At 46.0% G+C, this 13,232-nt stretch overlaps 1 protein-coding gene across 1 annotated transcript in view; it reads left to right on the top strand.

Moving 5' to 3' along the window:
* plxnd1 (plexin D1) overlaps positions 1-13,232 on the top strand; it is an 87,298-nt gene that overhangs the window by 52,854 nt on the left and 21,212 nt on the right. Inside the window, exons 22-26 of the mRNA XM_077217600.1 lie at positions 2,054-2,166; positions 8,148-8,252; positions 8,806-8,936; positions 11,714-11,912; positions 12,491-12,637. Coding sequence (XP_077073715.1) covers positions 2,054-2,166; positions 8,148-8,252; positions 8,806-8,936; positions 11,714-11,912; positions 12,491-12,637 — 695 coding nt within the window. The remainder of the gene's footprint in view (positions 1-2,053; positions 2,167-8,147; positions 8,253-8,805; positions 8,937-11,713; positions 11,913-12,490; positions 12,638-13,232) is intronic.

The raw sequence follows: 13,232 nt of genomic DNA, 5'->3' as shown, positions 1-13,232 counted from the left end.
GTATTCATAACCTTTATAACCACTATAAAGCTGTCACATCTCGGTTCATCACGATCTCACAGAGTTCAGTTCAATTCACATTCATTTGTACAGCGCTTTTCACAGCACATAAAGCTTTACAGAAAATGCGAAGTTCCGATGTAATCGATGAAGCTGACCGCACAACGAATCTCTAATCTACACAACCATCCGTTATTATGAGAGGATTCGTGCAGAACTCAGAGTTACTTCAGTGCTGAGTTAAACACCTCTGATTGGCTGTTGCATTCTTGAAATCAGCAGATATGTTTGTGATTGGCTACAACGTTCAACTCTGCAAAAACACACTGTAAATAGAAAGCTTTGATGCTCTCCACAGCACAAACACAGAGAAAACTGATCCTAGACCAGCAGTTCTGGGCATCTTTCCCTCTGAAGCTCTCAGAAGCAGCAGTCAGTGTTTGAGTGGGAAGATTCCCGCTAGATCCTGATTCTTCTTTCTGAAGATAATGTCATATTCAGCAGTCTTGCTTTCTTTTAGTTGCATAGACGAGATCTGAACAGATATTTCACCTCGAGTTTGAATATGAGCTGTACTTTATGAGACTCTTGTGTTGTTTGTGATTTTTGGAGCTTCCCATTTATTTTAATTTTCCATTTACTGATGAACGAAAGCAATGCAGGTTTTGTGGGACATGATGGTGAACTGTTATTTAACTGTTAATATTCACATGTATTTATGAATATTACGCTTGAATCTGAAATGATGTTTGTACAGTGAGCCCACAGTAAAGCAGTAAACGCACATGGCTTGAGTTTAAAGTGTGTGATTGTTCTTTTGTTTCGGGTGTTTGGTTGTGAATGTGACCCGAGGGAGCTGAGCTTTCTGGATCGCTCACCCATCATCATCTCTCTCGCTCTCTTTCTCTCTTGTTTCCTCCTGTTATATTCTTGGTTTCCATGGTAATTCTATCCCTAAATATACACAAACATCCTGTGTTGAAACAATAAGAGGATGTTTCACTTCCTGTTATCCCAGCAGGACTTTCCCCACAGCACTGATCTTACGTCAGCTCAAATCATGACTCTCACACACACACACACACACACACACACACACACACACACACACACACACACACACACACACACACACACACACACACACACACACACACACTCATACACTTGCATCCATTTAAAAAGCAACCGCTTAACATTAACCCTGTAAATCGTGATGTTCTCACAGTGACTCAGAGTTTGAGCTGTCATGTGTTTGACATAAACAGTGTTATACAGAAAACTAAATTACATGCTTCACACAGACCGCATTATTCCTCTCCACTGCATTACACAGCATTCACAGCGCTGAAGTTAAGAGTTCAGCTGTTAAAGAGCTTCTCTCGAGCGTCACTAACCCCATCTACAGTTTAAACTGCAAACATGTAGTGACTGACAGTTCTCCTGTCCTTGTGTTGAGAAAATCGTGAGTTAAGTGTGTGTGTGTCTGTGTGTGAATATGATGGTTATTGTTGTAAATGTGAGCATGCGTTTACTCGTCTCACTTGCATAAAAACAGATTCAGTATTCCTCAAAATAATTAAAAACATTGAAGTGCAAACTTCAAAAGAATATGACCAAACCCGCAATAATTATGAATAAAGTCCCCCTGTAGTCTGCTGTTCTGTGTTAATGGCCTCATATTATATATTAGGGCTGTCACGATTCCTCGATTATTCGAGTACTCGATTTTAAAAAAATCCTTGATTGCAATTTACCCAGCAAAACACTGGAAGTGACACGTTCCACGGCCGAGAATCCACGAGCCGCATTATTACACGCTTTCTAAGGCGACTCGGTATATACGAACACCAGGCCGCTGGCGCCCTCTGCAGGCATTTCTTATAATACGTAATTTACATAAATTATGTTTATTTTAGTTTATATCATTTATTTTACATGGTGAATTATAACAGTGTTGTTCAATAAAACCCATATGATTACTTACTTTGATACTTTATTTGAACCCATTTCGTTTTTCTGTGTTAATTATTGTCATGTTTGTGTGTTCCAGGTTTTGCGGAGTTACAGACGGACATGACGGATCTGACGAAAGAGCTCAATCGCACACAGGGGATCCCGTTCCTGGAGTACAAGCAATTCGTCACGCGCACCTTCTTTCCCAAGGTACACACACTACACACACACACACACACACACACACACACACACACACACACACACACACACACACACACACACACACACACACACACACACACACACAGGGGATCCCGTTCCTGGAGTACAAGCAGTTTGTGACGCGCACCTTCTTTCCCAAGGTACACACACTACACACACACACACACACACACACACAGACACACACACACACACACACACACACACACACACACACACACACACACACACACACACACACACACACACACACACACACACACACACACACACACACACACACACACACACACACACACACACACACAGAGATCCTACAGCCAGTGTCTCTGGAACACAAACGGCTCGGAGAAAACCTTGGTTTGTTCAGTCGGATGTTTGTGTATGTATTTCAGATTTAGATCAACCGAAGTCTTACAAATGATTTAAGAGTTAAAACTCTGGAGCGAGGGCAGATATAGGACTCCCACTAATGTTGCATCCTCCCAGTCTCAGTGTCTGCAGAACACAGGGATACCCGGAGACTCCCAGAAACACACGGCAGAGTTTCTTGGACAGCGTTCTGGGGATTCTGCGTTTACTGTTAAAGAATTATTCACTTAAGAATTACAATGTCCTGATAATTTAATCTACACACGTCATCCAAGATGTTCATGTCTTTCTTTCTTCAGTGGAAAAGAAATGAAGGTTTTTGAGGAAAACACTCCAGTATTTTCTCCATATAGTGACTTCAATGGAGTCCAACGGGTCGAAGGTCCAAATGTGAGTTTCAGTGCAGCTTCAAAGTCTCGATACCATCCAGCTGAGGAATAAGAGTCTGATCTAGACAAACCAGCAGAAATTTATAACTGAATTTATAACATTTATATACTTTATAAACACAAATGAATTATAATTCAAGTCTTCCAAATGCATAAATGTAAATGTAGTTCCCTGAAGGGAACGAGACGCTGCGTGAATCCAATGGTGAGATGGAACGTAATAGGCGGGTGACGTCATAGACCAGGAAACTATAAAGCACTCCCAAAAATACAAGCGCGTCAGCTTCTGATAGACTGAAGCAAGTGATCTCGGGCATGCCGGGAGTATAGACATGCAGCGTCTGGTTCCCTTCAGGGAACTACATTTACATTTATGCATTTGGCAGACCCCTTTATCCAAAGCGACTTGCATTGCATTCAAGGTACTCATTTTACATTTTGTCAGTTCTTGCTTTCCCTGGGAATCAAACCCATGACCTTGGCGTTGCTAGCGCCAACGCTCTACTGTTTGAGCTACATGAAAGCCTAGGGTTACATATGTAACCAGAGACGTTCCCTATCAGGGAACTCGAGCTGCGTGAAACGCTGTGGGAACGCCTATACCCACGTCGCCATACGAGCAAGTGTCCGTCGTGTGAAGTCAGGGCGCACATTCAGACGAAAGCACCTACGCCCCTGGAGTGGAGCTGAAGTCAAGATGGTAAAATCTGACGAATGTATGCGGAGAGGACCAGCCTGCCGCATCACAAACGTCCTGAAGAGAGACTCCTGACAAAAGAGCTTTAGAGGCAGCCATACTCCTAGTAGAGTGAGCTCGTACAGCCAAAGGTGAAGGCTGACCAGCTGACTCATAAGCAAGTGATATGGCCTCGACCACCCACTTGCTCATCCTCTGCTTAGATGCAGGACACCCCTTTTTGGGTGGTCCAAAGCAAACAAACAACTGTTCAGATTTCCTCCACAGGGCAGCTCTGTGGATGAAAGCATCTAAAGCCCTAACTGGGCAGAGCAGAATACGTTTCTCCAGGTCCGATGTCAGAAAAGGAGGAGGACAGAAGGCTTGCAGTACAATAGGCCTAACAGTACTAGTTGGGACCTTAGGAACATAGTCCGGTCTAGTATGGAGAAAAGCTTTTACCATGCCGGGCGAGAATTCCAAGCACGAGGGAGAAACCGAGAGAGCTTGAATATCTCCTGTTATTTTTAAAGAAGAAATAGCAAGCAAGAAGATAGTTTTGAGAGTAATACATTTCTTGGAAACCTCTTCAATGGGCTCGAAAGGAGCAAGGGAGAGGCCTTCTAGAACTACGGCCAGGTCCCAAGTCGGCACCCTCATGCGAGCTGCTGGCCTCAGCCTCAAAGTGCCATGAAGGAAACGAGATATAAGTGGGTGTCTCCCCAGAGAGACTCCACTCAAAGGGACATGGTAAGCAGATAAGGCCGCCACGTACACCTTTAGTGTGGAGGGGGATAACTCTGTGGAGAAACGCTCGTGCAGGAATTCCAGCACTGCACCCACCGGGCAGTTAACTGGGTCCAACCGGTGTTCTCCACACCATGATGTGAAAAGTTTCCACCTCAAAGCATATAATTTCCTAGTGGCCGGAGCTCTGTATTGGAGGATGGTCTCAACAACTTTGGTCGAGAGACCAGATTATATAAGCTGGGCCCCCTCAGAGGCCGGGCCCACAGTTTCCACAGTTCTGGGCGGGGGTGAAGGATCGACCCACTCGCCTGAGAGAGAAGGTCCCTCCTGATCGACATCCCCAGAGGAGAGCCAACGAGGAGAGAGACCAGGTCCGCAAACCATACTCGGGCCGGCCAGTGCGGGGCTAACAACAGTAGACTGACCCCGTCCCTGCGAACCCTCTCCAGAACTCCTGGGAGCAGAGCAATCGGGGGAAATGCGTACAGACGTGACCTCGGCCAAGCCTGTACCATAGCGTCCAACCCCCGAGGGGCTGGATGGCTTAGAGAGAACCACAGTGGACAGTGTGATGTCTCCTTGGATGCAAACAGGTCTACCTTCGCACGACCGTAATGTTTCCATAGGAGCTCCACCACCTCGGAGTGGAGTCTCCATTCCCTGGGCCTTGGCCCCTGTCTCGACAGGATATCTGCCCCCTGATTTAGATACCCTGGGATATAAATCGCCCTCAATGAAAGAAGCTTCCCCTGGGACCATAGAAGGATCTGGCGAGCCAGCTTGTATAACGGGCGCAAACACAGACCTCCCTGGTTATTTATGTAGGAGACCACCGATGTGTTGTCTGACCGGACAAGAACATAATGACCTCTCAGGTCTGGGAGGAAGTGTTTCAGAGCCTGAAACACTGCCAACATTTCTAGACAATTGATATGCCACGAGAGATGATGGTCCTGCCACAGACCCTGAGCAGGGCGACCACTCATGATCGACCCCCAGCCCGTGAGGGAGGCATCCGTCGTTAGCGTTCCGCGACGACAGGGAGCTCCCGGCACGGGTCCATGGGACATGAACCAAGGTTCTTTCCACATGGTCAGGGTGCGAAGACAACGTCGCGTGACCCTGATCATGCGAAGCGGGTTTCCCCTCAGGGAGAACCCCTTGGCCCTGAGCCACCACTGCAATGGTCTCATGTACAACAGGCCGCAAGGAATAACGTTGGACGCTGCTGCCATCAGACCTAACAGTCTCTGAAACTGTTTGACAGTGAGTGACTGGCCTAGCTTTGCTTGTTTGACGGCCGTGAGGATCGAAACGATACGAGCAGGAGACACGCGTGCCTGCATCGTCGTTGAATCCCAGATTACACCCAGAAAAGTGGTCCTCTGTAGTGGAGATAGCACACTTTTCTTGGCATTGAGCCTCAACCCGAGTTTCTTGATGTGAGCGAGAACGCCATCTCGATACCGAGCGCCTGATGCTCCGATTGAGCTAGAATCAACCAATCGTCGATATAATTCAAAATGCGGATGCCCTGGAGTCGCAGCGGAGCCAGAGCTGCATCCATATATTTCGTGAACGTTCGGGGAGAGAGAGCTTGGCTGAACGGAAGAACCCGAAATTGGTACGCTTCGCCCCCAAAAGCGAACCTCAGGAACTTTCTGTGTTGTGGAAGGATAGACACATGGAAGTAAGACTCCTTTAGATCTATCGAGACAAACCAGTCCTCGGATCTGATTTGTGACACGATCTGTTTGAGAGTGAGCATCTTGAACTTGAGCTTCCCTACTCTACGATTTAACAGGCGCAGATCTAAAATTGGACGTAACCCCCGATCCTTCTTCAGAACGATGAAGTACCGGCTGTAATAACCTGACTCCCTGCTGGGAGGAAGAACTCGTTCTATAGCCCCCTTCAGCAGAAGAGTTTTTACCTCCTTTTCCATAACCAGAGCCTGCTTGGGGCCCAACACTGTAGGCAGGACCCCCCTGAATCAAGGCAGACGAGACCTGAACTGAATAGCGTAACCTGTTTTTGATAGTCTGCAGGACCCAATGAGATACATTTGGAAGGCTTTTCCACTCTGCCAAAAAATCTACTAAGGGTACCAGCCTCTCTAAGGCTGGCCTCTGGAATATTTGGAACTGCAGACACAGTGCCCTGTAACGGCGCACCGGCAGGGAACAACTGGTCTGACAGCTCTGGACCTCTCCTCGGAGGGAGCGAGCGCCCCTCGGGGAAACACTCGCTGGGACCGTCTGCGCCCCGGCACGAAGCCGGGGTTGACAGAACGGACCACTGAGGGCGCCGAGAGAGAATGGGCACTGTGTAGTGTGGTGAACTCCTTTCTCTCGCGGTGGGGACTACACTCAGCATCCTGACACCGGCGGCGTCAGGATTTCTTCGACGAAGCCTTCTTGGCGATAATGACTGTCCTCAGATCAGCCCTACCCCTCGAGGACCTCGTCTGAGAGCGCCGAGTCTCGTCCCAGTTTTGCTGAGGAGGTGCACGTGACGCAACACTCTGTTTTTGTTGTGTTCGGTGGGAGGAGCTAGTCGACGGCCGGGGCTGCCCCCAGAGACGTGAACCCGAAGAGCCCATCTCAAACCCCTCTGTTAGATACATTTGCGATCCCCACGACAAGCGTCGCCACACAGCCTCTGCAGAAGCGGGACCCGAGCCGCGGGGAGCGCGCACCGAACCGCCCTCCTCGAAGAGCGATCGGCGGGAGCGCAGCGTCCGTAAGGGTAGACGCTCGCAATGCTCACAATCAGCCCCCTCGAGAGCTGACTAGGCATGCTGCACTCCTAAACAAACAACACATAGTTGGTGTGTATCCCCGCCCGTGATATAACGAGAGCAGGGGAAAACACACTTCCTAAAATGTTGCTCGCTCGCCATAATGATAGATGTTTTTATATATATATATGGGATTTATAAGTGAAACACTCCTGCCTAGTATCAACTAAGGACAGACAAAAACACAGTATTGACAGTTTTGATTTCACACACAGAGCGCTTGCTGAAGTAACAGAAGCTGACGTGCTTGTGTTTTTGGGAGTGCTTTATAGTTTCCTGGTCGATGACGCCACCTGCCTATGCCGTTCCGTCTCGCCATTGGATTGATTTCATACATGCTTCATGACGCACTCACGCAAGGCGGTCCCACAGCGTTTCACGCAGCTCGAGTTCCCTGATAGGGAACTGCATCTCATTTTCTCCTCCAACTTCAAAATCATCCGACATTTTTGTTTCACCTTTTATTTTTTGTTTTATAAATGGAGTTTGACTCAGTCTTTGCAAGTTCGCATTATAAACACTGGGACGGTTCTTACGCCTACGTCACGCTTGACCTTTCACCATGATCACGTAATGTGTGTCGCTTCACAGCTAGTGCTGAGTTGAAGTCACTATATGGAGAAAAATCCTATAATGTTTTCCTCAAAAACCTTAATTTCTTTTCGACTGAAGAAAGAAACACATGGACATCTTGGATGATGTGGAGGAGAGTAAACTATCAGGACATGTTACTTCTGAAGTGAATAATCCTTTAATGCACTTAAACGGCGAGCTCAAACATACTGCCGAACCTGTATAAGAAGCGTAATGATTACAGCAAAACAGCTCTAGGAAACTGCAGCTTTGACTTGGTTTGGTGTTGATTATCTGTGTGTTTGTGTGTGTGTGTGTGTGTGTGTGTGTGTGTCTGTGTGTGTGTGTGTGTGTGTGTGTGTGTGTGTGTGTGTGTGTGTGTGTGTGTGTGTGTGTGTGTGTGTAGATGTGCTGTGACTACGAGCGGCGTCTGGTTCAGCCGGTGTACGAGAACAATCCGCTCGGCCCGAGAGCTCTGACCGAAACTCATCCTCTGCTGCAGGACTGGCAGGTGAGACACACACACACACACACACACACACACACACACACACACACACACACACACACACACACACACACACACACACACACACACACAAACACAAACACACACTCTCTCTAACACACACACACACACAAACACTGGTTAAAAAGACCAGTCAGCTCACCTGCGGTGTGCGGAGTGAAGACTCGCCAGATAGTTCTTTATGAACCTGGGATCCACCACTTTACATGGAACATCCTTGTAATGATGTAATGAACGTCTGGGGAGTCAGAAGCAGAGTATGTGAGCGGAGTGGAGCGACAACAATTTCCCCCCCGTGCTCCAAGCATTTAAATATCACTCCGCTCCAGCTCCGCTCCGGGTTTACCATGGAGTTCCCTGAGGAAGTTGCGAATAATGTATTTAAGTATGCTTTCAAATCTAACAAAATTTCTCCTCATCATAATATATAGGCATATTAAATAAAATAAAATAAAAACAACATTAGGAGCAAACATCCCATGCCACAGCATGTGCTGATGTGTGTGTGTGTGTGTGTGTGTTTTCCTCATGTTAGCCGTGTAACAGCATACGGCCCAACCTGGAGGAGGGAATCACTCTGTTTTCCACTCTTCTCAACAACAAGCACTTCCTGGTCTCCTTCGTTCATGCACTCGAGCAGCAGAAAGACTTCGCCGTCAGAGATCGGTGAGTAAAGATGGCCACTCTACAAACACACATCAGAATAACCAGGAACCCAACATCGAGAACATTCATAACCTCTGAATCAGCAGCTCCAGCCCAGAACAGTCAAACACACGTAGAGATGAACACACACCGCTTCTAAACACACGGAGAGTTGAACATACACCGCTTCTAAACACACGGAGAGTTGAACATACACCGCTTCTAAACACACGGAGAGTTGAACACACACCGCTTCTAAACACACGGAGAGTTGAACACACACCGCTTCTAAACACACGGAGAGTTGAACACACACCGCTTCTAAACACACGGAGAGATGAACACACACCGCTTCTAAACACACGGAGAGTTGAACACACACTGCTTCTAGACACACGGAGAGATGAACACACACCGCTTCTAAACACACGGAGAGATGAACACACACCGCTTCTAAATACACGGAGAGATGAACACACACCGCTTCTAAACACACGGAGAGTTGAACACACACCGCTTCTAAACACACGGAGAGTTGAACACACACCGCTTCTAAACACACGGAGAGTTGAACACACACTGCTTCTAGACACACGGAGAGATGAACACACACCGCTTCTAAACACACGGAGAGTTGAACACACACCGCTTCTAAACACACGGAGAGATAAACACACCGCTTCTAAACACACGGAGAGTTGAACACACACTGCTTCTAAACACACGGAGAGTTGAACACACACCGCTTCTAAACACACGGAGAGTTGAACACACACTGCTTCTAAACACACGGAGAGTTGAACACACACTGCTTCTAAACACACGGAGAGTTGAACACACACCGCTTCTAAACACACGGAGAGATGAACACACACCGCTTCTAAACACACGGAGAGATGAACACACACCGCTTCTAGACACACGGAGAGATGAACACACACTGCTTCTAAACACACGGAGAGTTGAACACACACTGCTTCTAAACACACGGAGAGTTGAACACACACTGCTTCTAAACACACGGAGAGTTGAACACACACCGCTTCTAAACACACGGAGAGTTGAACACACACCGCTTCTAAACACACGGAGAGATGAACACACACCGCTTCTAAACACACGGAGAGTTGAACACACACCGCTTCTAAACACACGGAGAGTTGAACACACACCGCTTCTAAACACACGGAGAGTTGAACACACACTGCTTCTAAACACACGGAGAGTTGAACACACACTGCTTCTAAACACACGGAGAGTTGAACACACACCGCTTCTAAACACACGGAGAGTTGAACACACACTGCTTCTAAACACACGGAGAGATGAACACACACTGCTTCTAAACACACGGAGAGTTGAACACACACTGCTTCTAAACACACGGAGAGTTGAACACACACCGCTTCTAAACACACGGAGAGTTGAACACACACTGCTTCTAAACACACGGAGAGATGAACACACACTGCTTCTAGACACACTGAGAGATGAACACACACCGCTTCTAAACACACGGAGAGTTGAACACACACCGCTTCTAAACACACGGAGAGATGAACACACACCGCTTCTAAACACACGGAGAGATGAACACACACCGCTTCTAGACACACGGAGAGATGAACACACACCGCTTCTAAACACACGGAGAGATGAACACACACCGCTTCTAAACACACGGAGAGATGAACACACACCGCTTCTAGAGCCGAGCGGATCCTAGTTCTTCACAGTTAGCGTCTAGTTTCCTAAAGCCATCGTAACGCAATAGCACTTAAAAATGGACAGATTTACGAGCGCTCTGGAGTAATGGCACGGATGCAGTCACAATTTATACAAAATACATTTTGAAAATCCATACAGGTGAAAATCCAGCGTTTAATGTTGTTTATGTGTCTATGTGGTGTTTTTAATATGCTTTAAGACAAACCATGTGTAAATTCATAAGTCGACAGCATTGCTGAGTATTTTCTCCTTAAAACTGCAGTGAACCAAAGACAGTCTCAAAAACACGCTTTGAAATCGCTGGTGTTTCTGACGTCACAAACTACCTTGTAACCAATCAGATCAACGTGTGATCGTCAACGAGTGGATCTCTGAGTGAGTGAGTGAGTGGAGGCGGGGCTCATTTGAATACCAAATGAGGCAAGGGTGTCGAGTTACATTCAATATATTTTAAGGCATGAAGACATTTTTTCAAGGAAAAAACATTTAAATATGTAATTTTGGTGATGAAAGATGAGTTTTAAGTGATAAAATGCGTGACGACAGGGAAAATCGACCGGGAGAATTTAAGGAAATCACTTGAGAAATTTCATGTAATGTGCTTATAAGTGCTTATAAAGCATAAATTCAAGTTACAATAACGCGTGACACTTGAAGCACGTCTCTGCACATTAATGTAAGTGGGAAACGCACATAACAAAATAACAAACGTTCATAAAATGGCTGATAGAAAATGCTCAGAACAGCAGGATCAAATGCTGTCGGGAAAGAGGAGGATTTGTTCTCGGGAGAATTCAGTGAGTACAAGTGTAGATCTCTGACTTCTTCTCTGCCTCGTGGTTTGAGAAGACAGTCACAGACACCCTGCATTGAAGTGATGAATCAGTGCTTTCATTGTCTGAGATCTCATCTGTGTGTGATTAGCTGTTGTGTGATTGTGTAGCGGATGTGTGTGGAGCTATTCATCAGAGGAAGGGCTTTTCCCAACTCTTTCCACACCGATGTGAATGTTCTTAATTACTGTCCGTCTCCAGCACTGGTGTCATGATGTGAACGCGTTTGATGTTTAGGTGCAATCTGGCGTCTCTGCTCACCATCGCCCTCCATGGTAAACTGGAGTACTACACCAGCATCATGAAGGATCTGCTAGTGGACCTGATCGACGCTTCCGCCTCCAAAAACCCCAAACTGATGCTGAGGAGAACCGAGTCCGTGGTGGAGAAGATGCTCACCAACTGGATGTCCATCTGCATGTACAGCTACCTCAAGGTGTGTGTGTGTGTGTGTGTGTGTGTGTGTGTGTGTGTGTGTGTGTGTGTGTGTGTGTGTGTGTGTGTGTGTGTGTGTGTGTGTGTGTGTGTGTGAGTTTCACTGGTTCTCCATGGACTGAAGCGATAAATAATTCTGTATTATACATTTTTAAAGTCAATTTGTAAAGAAAGACTACACGCATGCGCACATATTTATTTAAACACACATATCTATAGACTAAACATGTAATACACATGTGCTCGCCGTCAGCGTTTTCACAGATTTGCATTTTTGAAGTTTACGTGGAGATAGCTTTTTGTTTAAAATTTTTCAAAGTTTGCGTTCTCGAGCACCAAACACTGTTGTGCGAGTGAGCGGCCGGAGTGTGTTAAGGGTTTTCTGTCAGAACGGTGTTGTGTTAGCGGCCGCTAAGTTAATAACTAATGATCGTTGGGACGGAAGTGAATCAATCAAAACTAACTTTAGCTGGACAATAACTTTATTCTAGATCTGCTGTAAAGCCATAACAATCTCTGTTACTGTTAAAGCGCTGTGTAATGAGCTGACTGTAGGAGTGTGTTGGTGTTTCTCCTCAGGAGACGGTTGGCGAGCCGTTCTTCCTCCTGTTGTGTGCCATCAAACAGCAGATCAACAAGGGCTCGATCGACGCCATCACGGGCAAGGCTCGCTACACACTCAACGAGGAGTGGCTTCTGCGGGAGAACATCGAAGCCCAGCCGCAGGTCAGCCGCATGTGAACCGCAGGCACGAAGCTGTCCCGGGCAGTTATTGGAAACATTATTTCTGAATGTTTTCTGAACGTTCAAAATGTCCAGTTAAGGGAACATACGTTGTATCCTTCTTCAAACATTATGGGAATGTTACTTTTGATGTTCTGAAACAAGTAGTAACTACGGCTGGGCAACGATTAAACACATCCAAAATAAAAGTTTGTGTTTACATAATGTATGTGTGTGTAGTGTGTATAATTATTTTCTATATATAAATACACACACATGCATGTAAGAAGAATGTGTTATTCATATATAAAATATTTATATTTATATGTAATATAAATTATGTATAAATATGTATACAGTATATACATGCAAATATTTCTTAAGCATATACATGCATATGTGTGTATTTATCGTAGCCCGGCCCTAGTAGTAACATTTAAAAAAACGTTAGATGAACGTCCAACTGAAACATTTCAGAAATAAACACTCCATGAAAGATGCATAAACAATTTTTTGTGCTAACGATTTGAGAACATTATTAACCCTTGTGCATCCTTATGGACATTTTTGTCTTTTTCCGGGTTTTTTTATTATAATT

The sequence above is a fragment of the Siphateles boraxobius genome, unplaced genomic scaffold (assembly GCF_051911475.1).
Source record: "Siphateles boraxobius isolate OS27281-9 unplaced genomic scaffold, OSU_SipBor_1 75, whole genome shotgun sequence".
In the NCBI taxonomy this organism is placed as follows: domain Eukaryota; kingdom Metazoa; phylum Chordata; class Actinopteri; order Cypriniformes; family Leuciscidae; genus Siphateles; species Siphateles boraxobius.
The sequence above is the reverse complement of the archived record's forward strand: the minus strand, read 5'-3'. Positions and strand labels throughout refer to the sequence as shown.